Below are 12449 nucleotides of genomic sequence, written 5' to 3'. Positions count from 1 at the left end.
ACTGAGCTTTGTCCAGGAGGCAGCAGGGAAACGCTGAAAGTTGTGACCTTGTCATGGTTTTAAGGTTCTAGTCAACTAGAAAAGAAAGAACAAAGCCCAGCCGACCTTCCTGGAGACTATGGAATGTGCCAGATGCAGGTGACAGAAGCTGACACGAGGATGTGGCTGGAGGAATGGAGAGACAGAAGCAGATGCAAGAGGATGAATGCCACAGAGCAGGACCCAGCAGGACACGCCGCTGGCTGGGTGTGCAGAAGCACAGGAGAAGGCCAAAGAGGCTCTGAGTCTCATCCGTATCTCCAAGAGAAGATGGTACAATGAGCACAGAGAGAGTGTTGGGAAAGAGAAGCGGCCTTGAGGGATGATCTGTTGTTAGACAGCAGTGAGCACAGCCTCATCCACGTTGACAATGCCCAGCTTCACCTGCTCCTGGAGGGTGATAAGCTGCCGCTGGCCTGGGGCACCTCAGGAGGACACAGCCAACTGGTGGCTGGAAGCGCGGGACCGCACAGAGAGGGAGCTGAAGGAAACCTTCAGTGTCCACCTGTGAGAGGGCGATGTAAAGGAGACAGAGGAGTGGACAGAGGCAGAGGAAAAGGAAGATGAGGCCTCCACCCAGGAACGTCTCCACACCACTAACCATTGGATGGGGGATACTCAGGAAGTGCCCGGAGACTAGCAATGTGAGCCCCCAGGGGCTGGGATTCTCTGCCAATTGAATATGGACCCCAGTTGTCTGCTATACCCAAGAGTTCTGGGCCAGTTCATGGGAAAGGAAGAGGTCTTTTGGACATAAACATAGAAAGCTAACATTCATCACTTATTTACTATGTGCCAGGTGTGCTGCTTACAGTGGCTTACATCACCTAGTCCTCCCCCTTCACATTTCAGAGGTGGAAAAACAGAGGCACAGCAAGGTCAAGGTCATCCAGCCACAAGTGGCAGAACAAAGATGTAAATTCAGGCTGCCGGCTGCAGAGCTCTGCTCTGAATTACTGTGTCACGTGGTTGCACAACTCGGCAAGGAGATAAAAAACATTGTTTAGCCAGGGCCAGCCTTTCCTCAGCAGGACTGCAGCCTCCCCGGGGCTCCTGAGTGAAGAGCAACCGTGATTCCTGCATTCGGCTCTCTAGGGTGTCCTCCCACCCTTCAGACCCCCACAGGGAGGGAGGCAGCTGGCAGAGTGGGTGCCCCTGTCTTACGGAGCGCTAAGAAGGCAGAAAGGAGCACAGGCTCTGGGGTGAGAAAGGGGAGGTTTGAACCTTGACTGCCTATTTGCCTCTCTGAGCCTCAGTTTTCTGTGGAACAGGAGGAACAATACTTATTTCACATCCGTCTATGAGTGAAACAGACCAGTTCTATTCAATGCTGAGCACAATTCCTAATGTAGCACTGTCAGAGCTCAGCCAATACTGCCTGATGACACACTTCCCCACTCTTTACCACTAATCCTCTCCCAGAAGGCGGCCTCCCAGCTCAGCCCTGGAGGGATGCTGCTTGCTCTCCACCTCAAAAGCTGGTATGTCAGCTAGCATAAGAACAGAGGTTAGAATACACACTGCCAGGGTCTGCAGCGCACCACCCTGAACGTGCCCAACCCTGTCTGATCTCTGAGGGTAAGCAGGGTTGAGCCTGGCTAGTACGTTGAAGGAAGCGGCCTGAGGAGGTGGAGAGAAAAGGCAATAGTTCCAGCCCTAACTTGGCCCCGTACTAGGAAAGTCATCTTGGACATGTCTCCTAACCCCCTAAGCTCCAGTTCCTCCTTTTTGATACAAAGGCATTGATGCACTAGGAATGAGCTTCCTAAGGTTGAGTTCGCATTCTTTTTATTGTTTTTAATTATACATAGTGTATACTTATGGTACAGGTATGGAGTTGTATATTCTCATAAAAGCTTCAAATTATACAGGTAGAGCCAGAGTCTCCTCTGACACCCCAGTCCTTCTCCCAAGAGGTGGTCCCTGGAATGGGCCTGAGGCGGCTGTTTCCAGATCTTTGTCCTTGCATTGATATACACATCCATAGAAATACAGTTTGTGTGTGGATGTGTCTGAGTTGTTTTAATTTGGGTGGTTTTGTATCTGTAACTTGTTTTGTTCATTTAATCATATTTCTTGGGAGCTTTCCACATTCTCTTTGAGTGCTAAAGTGTGATAGTTGTGAGGGTATTTGGTAGTAGGAATAGAAAGAGGGACTCTATAAAGAAAAAAGCTGGAAAGCAGAAGCAGGGAGCCAATGCAGAGAGACAGCAGCAGAGTTAGGGTTTGTAGTTGAGCCTTTGTTCCTGATCTCAAGCCTCATGGCACCTGGAAAAGCCATCCAGCTCTCAGCCTGGGAGCCATGTGGTTACAGACCAAGGTGACACTCACACGCACTCACTGGTTTACAATCAAACTCAAACGTTCGCAGGCCCAGCCATGGGTGTCCAGGTAGGGCAATACACAAGCAACCAAGGCCCAGCCCTCCTCCACTGTCAAAGGGGGAAGCAGACATGAAACAAATTCCGTACGAAGCCAGTTACCTGCTGGAAACGAAAGGACTCCGATCGTTTCTTCTGGTTGAGCTGCCATTCTTTGAAGTGAAGCACAGCCTCATCCACATTGACAATGCCCAGTTTCACCTGCTCCTGGAGGGTGATAAGCTGCCGCTGGCCTGGAGTTTTCATCCCCGCAAAAGGGTCATATATACTCGACTGGGGCCTGTCCCTCCACGGTCTGACAGGCGCCTCTGGAAAGGATGGCAAAACTCAGCTTGACAGCTCCCCAACTGGGGACCACTCACCAGAGGCCTGGGGTTAATGAGGCTGGTCACAGGCTCAAGAGGACTTGTCTCAAAAGAACAATTACATGTGGACAAGGAGGGGGAGATACAATATAAAATCAGGGGAGAAGAAAGCAGCTTATAATTTCAAAGCCTATCATGCTAAAGACAAGGCTGCAACATTTAAGGGAGGTGTGAAATCTGCTGAATCTGCCAAGTCTTAATTATTATTACTTTTTTTAACAGGCTTAATTCATTTCATTTTTCTTATATAAAAACCCTAAGTTGTAGACACAGCTGGAACCTGGGTCTTCTGCTCAGAGACTCTGGTGTGGGTCTTGAGAGATGGTCAGTGAATTTCTGGTAGGGAGACTTGGTGAATACAGTCTCTTTCCAGAGGTCAAGGGTCAAGTTCATAGGTGGTCCAGGTTCAAAGGTGGCCTAGGTTCACAGGTGGCCCAGGGTGGCAGTGCAGCCCCTGGCCAAGCTATAGCAGCCATCATCAGCAGCTTCTTGGGCACAGAGGCCAAGATGATGTTAGTGCCCCTCGGGGCAGGGATGAGGCACACCAGCACAGAGTCAGCAGCCTGTCACCTTGCAAGGGCTGGGTGGGGCTTGCTGATCTTGTTCCCCCTGTAAACTCTCTGTGCAGGCCCAGTGAGAGCTTGGCCAGGATGATGGCCCCTTGGATGGCAGTGGCTACCTCCTTGGAGTACTTAATATCCAGACGACATGGCCACTGTCGTCCTCAATGGGAGCAAACACCTTGAACCTGGTGTAATGACCAGCCTGGATCAGCTTCTGTACCAGCATAATCTTCGGAACCCCATTCTTGAGAGATGACCCCAGGAAAAGGTCAATGATCTCAGTTCAGACTGCTTTATGGGCAGAGAGAACAGAGATCTCCTAGGACTTGCTCTTCATGTCCTTGGCTAGGTGGTCTAGCTTAGTGATAGGCATCCACTCCTTGTTCTCAGCCTTCCCTCCATGAGCTCCAGAGCCTTGGCCCCAGCCACAGCCACAACCTCGGCCTGAATGTTGCTGCCAAAGCCTCCAGGGAAGCCATCACAGCCTCCCATTCCAGGGCCCCCAGGCCCTCCCGCTGCATCAGCATCATCCACCATTTGGTGTATTCTTGGAGAAGCAGTCAAGTCTTAATTATTGAGAAGCCTTTAGACAGCATTTCTCAACCTTGGCACTATTGACATTTGGGGCCAGATAATTCCTTACGGTGTGGGAGCGCCCTGTGCACTGTAGGCTGTTCAGCAGCATCCCGGGCTTCTACCCATTAAACGCTAGCAGCACCCCCTTCTTTAGTTGTGACAACTAAACATTTCCCCTATATTGCCAAATATTCTTTAGGGAGGGGGAGCAAAATCACTTCCAGCTGAGAACCACTGCTTTAGACTTAAATCCACAGCCAGAAGAGAATACACTGGAAGAGAGTTTAGCTAGGATGCTTCCCTTAGCCCCACTCTCATCCCTCACTGAGTCTAAGCAGCATGGGGCACAACAATTGTGGGCTGATGGTCATGAAATGCCCCAGGAGACTGGAACACCAATGGAATCATGACCCAGCCCAACAGCACCAGGTATAAAGTAGGTGCTGGTTTCCGGCTGGCTACCCTTGGGTTGTTCCTGTGCCAGCCTCTCTCCCACATTACAAATTCACAGTTCTCTGCTTTGGAGCTTCTAGAGTAATACAGAGTCAACCCTCATCTCTCTCCAGGCCATGAATCCAGTTCTATGGGGAGTGATCTACTCACAGCAACCATGGGGCCACTGAGGCATCTTGGCATTTCACTAAATTCATATGAGGCTACTTGAATCTAAATTTCTCCAGCAGGACCCCATTTGGGCATTGTGATTCAGGGATGTAACAAGAAGAAAAAAGAGAAATGGCTTCACCAGTGAGTATTGAAAAAGGCTCAAAGACATTTATCTAGCAGTCTGCCCAACCATTCACTTATCTGTCCACACACACTCACACATCCTTCTCCCAGGTCTGCCCTTTTTTTTTTTTTTTTTTTTTGAGATGGAGTCTTGCTCTGTTGCCAGGCTGGAGTGCAGTGGTTTGATCTCAGCTCACTGTAACCTCCGACTCCCGGGTTCAAGTGATTCTCCTCCCTCAGTCTCCTGAATAGCTGGGATTACAGGCACATGCCACCATGCCCAGCTATTTTTTGTATTTTTAGTAGAGATGGGGTTTCTCCATGTTGGCCAGGCTGGTCTCGAACTCCAGACTTTGTGATCCACCTGTTTTGGCCTCCTAAAGTGCTGGGATTACAGGCATGAGCCACCAACCCCAACTGTCCTTCTCAAGGCTCTCTAATGGTGTTGGGAGATGCAGTGGAGGAAAAAACAAAATGTACAAGCCAACCAGTTCCCGTTTCCCACTACCAGAGCCCTTGGGGGATGTCTTCGGATGCTTAGATGGTGTCACGGCTACTTTTCAAAAGAATCCTCAGTGGAATAATACTGAGTGTTTCTGTTTAGTACAAAAAAAAATTAATCAAGAAAAAAACAAAAGAGCACTTAGCTCCTCAAACTTCCTTTAAAAGTGTTTAGGAAAATGAGACTTCCAAGTTGGTCCCCAATGGCAAGCAAAATATCTTTTAAATAAAAGTTGAATCAAAGTATAGTCTAACTAGTATAGATAAGGTAAGTAAATAGCCCAGAAAGGCTGTATTATTAGGTAAAGACTGGGTGCTGGGCCGCCTACTTTCATCCTGTTGGCATCAACCTCTGTGTTTAGATTGTACCTTTATGTGCCATACGGATACTTTCCACTAGATTAAGGTCATTTGTATGACCAATTTGTACAACATTGTAGAGGACCCTGATCTCCTCCTGTCCCCATTTACCATCAGTACAAGACTCTCAGACAGCGCCACCCTAAGGTATCTTTGGATCTCTCTTTTATTTATTTATTTAATTTTTGTTTTTGTTTTTCTTTTCTTGAGACGGAGTCTCACTCTGTCACCCAGGCTGGAGTGCAGTGGCTCAGACTCAGCTTATTGCAACCTCCCCCTCCCAGGTTCAAGCGATTCTCCTGCCTCAGCCTCCTGAGTAGCTGGGACTACAGGTGCCTGCCACCATGCCGGGCTAATTTTTTGTATTTTTAGTAGAGATGGGGTTTCACCATATTGGCCAGGACTGGATCCCTCTATTTTTCAGTGCCACAGAGCTATTGTTGCACCTGGAAATCACTAACCTACAAACACTTCTGCCACCCAAAAGTTCAGCTCATATAACATCTGGCTTACCTTTCCTGATGCTCTCTGAGGAAACGTAAAAATTCCCAGGTCGCTCTTGATTTTTTTCTGCAAAAACTATGAGATAAAGAATATTCTGATTACCGAAAAACTATCAAAATCTAGTACAAAATAATAGTAATAATGAATCCATACCTAGGACCACCGTATGTGGTTTTGTAAATCAAAATTGCAGAAAGAGGCAATTAGTGAAAAGGACTAGGAATTGTCAAGTAATGGCAGACTAAACAGATACAATCTCAAAACTAGAAAGACAAAGCCAGCCAGAGGACATGATCAGAATTTATAAGCTCATTAAAGAAAACAGTAATGGGAGCGAGGACATGTGCCTGGACCCCTGAACACCTGAAGCTAGCCATGGAAAACTTTGAAATTTGAGAATAAAAGGAAGTGCCACTTAAAATGCCAACTAGTGCCATAAGACAGAACTCCAGGCAGTAGAATATTATAGTAAGTGTACAGCTCCAAAGAGATTAAGATGAAGTCATTTATGAGGCATAGACTCATGAAGGTTAGGCGAGAAAACCGGGACATGACAAATGTTCACTTAGTGATAAGATGGCATGGTGACGCTGGCTCCCTGGGCTCTGAAAGAGGCCCCTTGAATCCAAATGCTAGCTCTGTGGCTTGTGAACCATATGATCTTGGACAAGTGGCTTGACCTCACCCTATCCCTGTTTCTTATCTGTAGAATGGGGATGATAATAGTTCTTTCACTCGATTATAATGAGTATTAAATGAGTTAATACATGGAAAGTACTTAGAACAGTGCCTGGCCCATGTAAACACTCAGTGTTAGCTTTCATTATCATTATTCACATCTGAACTTTGAGACTATTGCCAATAGTCAGCAATACCTTGGCATGCTAGTTAACCCAAGTAATGTCTCCATAATGCCTTACTGTTTATAAAGTACTTCCTTCTGTATTATTTCATCTGACCCTCACAATAAGGCTATGGCAGAGTATTAGTATATATTATTAGGACATGTATTAATGTATGCGCGTAACATTACAATACCCATTTTATAGATGAGGAAACTAAAGCCTAAAAGGGTAAAATGGCCCCGGGCATGGTGACTCACACCTATAATCCCAGCATTTTGGGAGGCTGAGGCAGGAGGATTGCTTGAGCACAGGAGTTCAAGACCAGCCTGGGCAACACAGCAAGACCCTGTCTCAAAAAAATAAAAAAAAAGAAAGAAAAGGGTGAAATGACTTCCCAATGTCCTATGCTGTACAGCTGGAAAATGCAAGAGCTGAGAGATGAACCCAGGTGTTTTGGTGTCCAAGCCTTTGCCCCTTTTGTCATCTCCTGCCTCTCTCCTCTCGTTTGCTTCTCCACAGTTTCCTAGCAAGCCCATCAGGGCTCTTGAAGGATCATCTGTGCCCCTGTCCAAGCACCTCCCTACAATGAGCCATGCCAACAATACTGTTCCCTACTCCTTCCGCTATTTAGGAATGACCAGCATATATTTGCATGCTTCTTAGATGGAGTTCCCTCAGAAGCAGAACCTGAGACAAGGATTCAAGTGCACGCAGTCTATTTGAGAGGTGACAGAAGTAAGCCGGGGAAGTGGATGGTGCAATAAATGGTGGGTAATCAAGCCAGTTACACTGTGGGCAACTTTGGAATCCCTAGAAATCAATGTAGAATGTGTAACTAAGAATTCTCCCACCGGAGGGGCAAGTAAATTGGGACACTCATCCACACCTTCTGTCAGGCACTGGTTGAGGGCAGCGACTCTGTCTGTTAATTCTCCAGTGCTTTCAGCCTGTCCTGTAAGAGGGCAGAGAAAGCTCCAGGTGCTAGAGGAAGCCCTTGGGCTGAAAGACACAGGTGCTGACAGGTAGGGTCCAGCCAGTGAACACAGAAATGTAAAGGGCTAGGGGGACACGGGCAGGGAACCAACAGTGTCTGCTGCTCATGCCAAGGAGATGATACCCAAGAAGACTGCAGGTCATAAGCAGTCACTGCACCTGGCTGTACGTAGTATCTCACAACTGTATTCCTACCCAGTTCAGGGTTGCTGGATTTTGCAAAACAAAAGCAAAACAAAAATGTGTGTGCTATTTGGGACATACACTAAAAACTCATTTGCTTGGGACATACACTAAAAACTCATTTGCTTGGGACATACACTAAAAACTCATTTGCTATTTATTCGAAATTCAAAGTTAACTGGGCATCCTGTATTTTATCTGGCAACCCCGATCCAACTACCTAGGGCTCTGGGTGAATGCTACCCTTCCCCAATTTATAATTCCCTTTTGCCACACCCCCCAATAACATGACGATACCATTGAAAAACAGAATATAGTTCAGGGGCACAGATCTGGCAATTTTTTTTTTTTCTTTTTTCAGATAGGGTCTTGCTCTGTCGCCCAGGCTGAAGTGCAGTGGTGCAATCTCAGCTCACTGCAACCTATATCTCCCAGGCTCAAGCAATGCTTCCACCTCAGCCTCCTGAATAGCTGGGACTACAGGTGCGTGCCACCACACCTAGCTAATTTTTTGTAGAGACAGAGTTTTGTCATGCTGCTTAGGACAGTCCTGAACTCCCAGGTTCAAGTCACCTACTGCCTCGGCCTCCCAAAGTGTTGGGATTACAGGCATAAGCCACCCCTCCTGGCCTATTTCTAATACTCTTAAAGTACTTGTAACCATATTATTGCAACCAAGTCCAAAAAACAGTGAAACCAACAATGCCATCAGTATCTAACTAAAGTCCCAGGGACAATTATGAAGTCAAAACCCAATTTTTAATAACATAAATAGATGGTCAGCTTAGCATAGTAACTAAAAGCCAGGGCTGTGAAGTCAGATTCTCTGAGTTCAACTCTTGGCTCTGCTATGTTATGGTTGAGTGACCTCTGTAAAGCCTCTATTTCCTCATCTGTAAAATGAGATAATGATGGTCCTTACCTAATAGGTTATTGTAAAGATTAAATGGTGTGTTCCAGATAGAGCATGCTTGATAGATTTCAATAAATGTTAACTATTCAAAATTAATAATATCAAGAAGGGTTTCAGGAGATAAAAATTTATCAGGGTTCTTGTTTACCGGCCTTTGCAACTGTGCATAAATACTTCATGGAAGGCCAGCACTGACTCTGGTCATTGCTCCTATTCTAGCTCCATAATCTGTCCCAAGATATGACCCTGTCTACTAGGGCTGGTTGAAGACCATTTAGAAGGGGATAGTCTCTGAGCAATGGTTCAAAAAGCCAGATCATCCAGGAAATCCCTGTTGAGAAGCTCCAAAGACCCTGCTGGGCATCATTCCTTGCCACACTTGCCTTTAGAAATATATGGTTCATTGTCGGGCAGCTGGTGAGCGCCAGGAGCAGTGGTCTCTGGTCTGGGTACTGGGACAGGGGGCCTGCTGGCCAGGTCCACGGAAAAGGCCTCATCTTCATCGACTGTGTAATAAACATCTTCTTCCTGATCAAGATGGCATAGATCTCTCTCCAGATTGGTCATTCCCATGCTGTTGCCTAGAAACACAGAGAAAGGTGACTGAAAGCGGCGGCCAAACAAACTGGGCGTCTGCCAGTCACAAAAGCAGAGTGAGGGACCCCACCTTGTTTTCTCAGTGCTGCCCTCTGCCATGGACTTTCCCCAATATCACTTCCTGTACCATCTGCTCAGAACACCATGCAAAGCAACTGAGAAAACACTCATGCCACCTTCACTGACACCCAGCGATGCAGTGCAAGGACATAAGCACAAGGCTTTATCATCTCTGTTTTACTCCTGGGATTCAGTTATTCATCCCATTAGAACTAGGGAAAGTCCTAGATAAGACTAACTGTCAAAGCCCTAGTTAAGAAAGGTGGGGCGTTCACTGCCGACTGTCCAATAAAAGTGATACTTCTTATCTAGGGCTTGAAACAGACTGCCCAGGACTCTTCTCTCAGGAAAACCTCTCATTCTAGAGTGGGGGTCAGAACACATTTTTTAAAGATCCAAATAGTAAATATTTCAACCTTTGAGGCTGTAAAGTCTGTTGCAGGTACTCAACTCTGCCCCTGTGACATGAAAGCAGCCATAAACAATACTAAATAAATGGTCATGTTGTGTTCCAATAAAACTTTATTTACAAGACAGTCAGCTGGCCGGGCTGTGGTTTATCTACCACTGCTTTAGAGTTTTTTTCCTTCCTCTTCACTGTGAAAACTACTTTTGTCCCCTTGAGTCCCATCCACTTAGCACCCTGCTTTCAATATCTACTTGATTAACGGACCCCACCATACATTGTAAACGATTGGACAGGGTTAAAGAATGACTCATGCAATTTAACACCCTCTATCTTTGAAACCTTCAATAATAATAAAAACAATAATAAATCTTTATCAACTGCTTGTTATATGCATGGTGGTGCTCTGAGACCTAATGCATACTAACTCATTTAATGATCACAATATTTATCTCATTTTACAATGGAGGAAACTGAGCCCCAGAGGAGTTGAGTAACTTGCCTAAGGTGTTGCAACTAACTGGATGAGACAATTGAGAACAGATCAGAGTTCACATTCCTAGCCACTAAATAACACAGCCTCAACTTAGTAATCCTTGTTTATATTCCCCTCCTTTTCCAGCAAGTAGAGTCTCCTGAAGGCATTCATCAGAGCTTTTCTTTTTATTTCCAGCCCCAACATGCAGAACAATGCTTTGCACATAGTAAGCACTCAATAAATTTTGGTCAAATAAAAGCAACATATGCATTTTAAAAGGAGGTCTTGCTAAAGGCAACTTGTTTACACAAACAAGCGGTTCCACTGGTTGGAACTCTTGGACCACCTCTAAAGGACTGATGGGGGAGCTCAAGGTAGAGAAGTAGAGGGAGGCGCAGTGCCTTTATTCACATCACATGCCATGTATGCAGCAGCCCATTCCTTGACAGGAGCAACCCTCAAAGAGAACCAGACAACGTCTTGCATTTTGTTTCTTTCACTCTTTTAGCTTCCCTCCTCATGTCTACCACTCACCTTCTAAAAACTTTCGGATCATAGTGTCCTTAGTGGCCCGAGAGAAACCGTCTCCAGGGATTGGGTTAGATGTACTGGCCTGAAGCATTTCAACATCTGGAAGGAAAAGGAGACTAAGAGTTATATATTATTCTCCTACACAGGCAAGGAGTTTACAGATGGAACTATGAGGTTTGGCAACTCTCTTAAGAGATTCAAGCATTCATCGATCTATCCATCCCTCCATCCATCCACCTACCCAAGGACACCCAGTAAGTGCGGGGCATGAAAGAGAGCAACATGCACAACCCTCAGGCTCTTCCTTGCACCACAGGTCTCAAAAGGTAAAGATATGCTTATTTGCATCTGAAATAATAGGTTTAATTTTGAAATACTACATCGTCGCACTATTACAGAAAAAAAGGAAATAATAACAGGGAATAAATTGCATTATAAATATGTGTATATACACACATGTATATATGTATATTAGAAGCAGGGTCCCAGGCTGGAGTGCAGTGCATATTCACAGGCACAACCACAGGACACTGCAGCCTTAAACTCCTGGCCTCCAGCCATCCTCACACCTCAGCCTCCCAAATAGCTAGGATTACAGGCATGCACCACCATGCCTACTTTACAAATTGTGGTTTATTCAAACAATGGAACATTATACAACAATTAAAAAGAATGTATTGAAGCTATTTCTATCAACATAGTTACTTTTGAAAAACAATGTTGAGTGAAAAAGTTACAGACAGGTGTCTGGTATTATATTGCTTACATAAGGTTCTAACCTATAAAAATATAGTACAAATTGTTTATGAATTCATACATATGCAGTACACACATAAATATTCTGGGAATGATAAATATTGAATAAATACCTCTGGAGAGGGAGGGAGGATAATTGGATTCCGGAGGGGGTTAGTAGGGAACTATAACTGGAACCATATTATTTAATTAAAAAAAAATTTTGAGAGAAAAAGGAATGAAAAGGAAATATATATTCTTAAAGATTCTGATGAATGTGAAGACTCAGAATCTTCAAAAAATATATTTTAGATAATTAATATACTACCCAAAAAGGGAAAAATAAGATTCTATTTTTGTATTTGTTTATATATATAAAAAAGAAACTCTGGGCCAGCCATGTTGGCTCACATCTTTAATCCCAATACTGTGGGAGGCCAAGGCAGAAGGATCACTTGAGCCTAGGAGTTCGAGTCCAGCCTATGCAACAAAGTGAGATCCCATCTCTACAAGAAAAATAAAAAATGGAAGAAATTAGCTAGGTATAGCGGCACCTCCCTGTGGTCCCAGACACTTGAAATGCAAGGGGGAGAATAGTTTGGGCCAGGGAGGTCAAGGTGGCAGTGAGCTGTTATCACGTCACTGCCCTCCAGCCTGGGTGATAGAGCAAGACCCTGTCTCAACCAAAAA

General features: G+C 45.3%; 1 protein-coding gene across 2 annotated transcripts in view; it reads right to left on the bottom strand.

Annotated features, from left to right (window-relative positions):
* Window positions 1-12449, bottom strand: part of PIK3AP1 (phosphoinositide-3-kinase adaptor protein 1) — a 130371-nt gene that overhangs the window by 23020 nt on the left and 94902 nt on the right. For both annotated transcript variants that reach the window (XM_017502803.2, XM_017502804.2), the window contains exons 9-12: window positions 11028-11123; window positions 9336-9533; window positions 6028-6093; window positions 2523-2728 (exon numbers count right to left, since the gene is read on the bottom strand). In XM_017502803.2, the coding sequence (XP_017358292.1) occupies window positions 2523-2728; window positions 6028-6093; window positions 9336-9533; window positions 11028-11123 (566 nt within the window). The remainder of the gene's footprint in view (window positions 1-2522; window positions 2729-6027; window positions 6094-9335; window positions 9534-11027; window positions 11124-12449) is intronic.

Source organism: Cebus imitator, unplaced genomic scaffold (genome assembly GCF_001604975.1).
Source record: "Cebus imitator isolate Cc_AM_T3 unplaced genomic scaffold, Cebus_imitator-1.0 Scaffold299, whole genome shotgun sequence".
NCBI classification, from domain to species: Eukaryota; Metazoa; Chordata; class Mammalia; order Primates; family Cebidae; genus Cebus; species Cebus imitator.
This window is presented reverse-complemented; position numbering and strand designations above follow the sequence as displayed.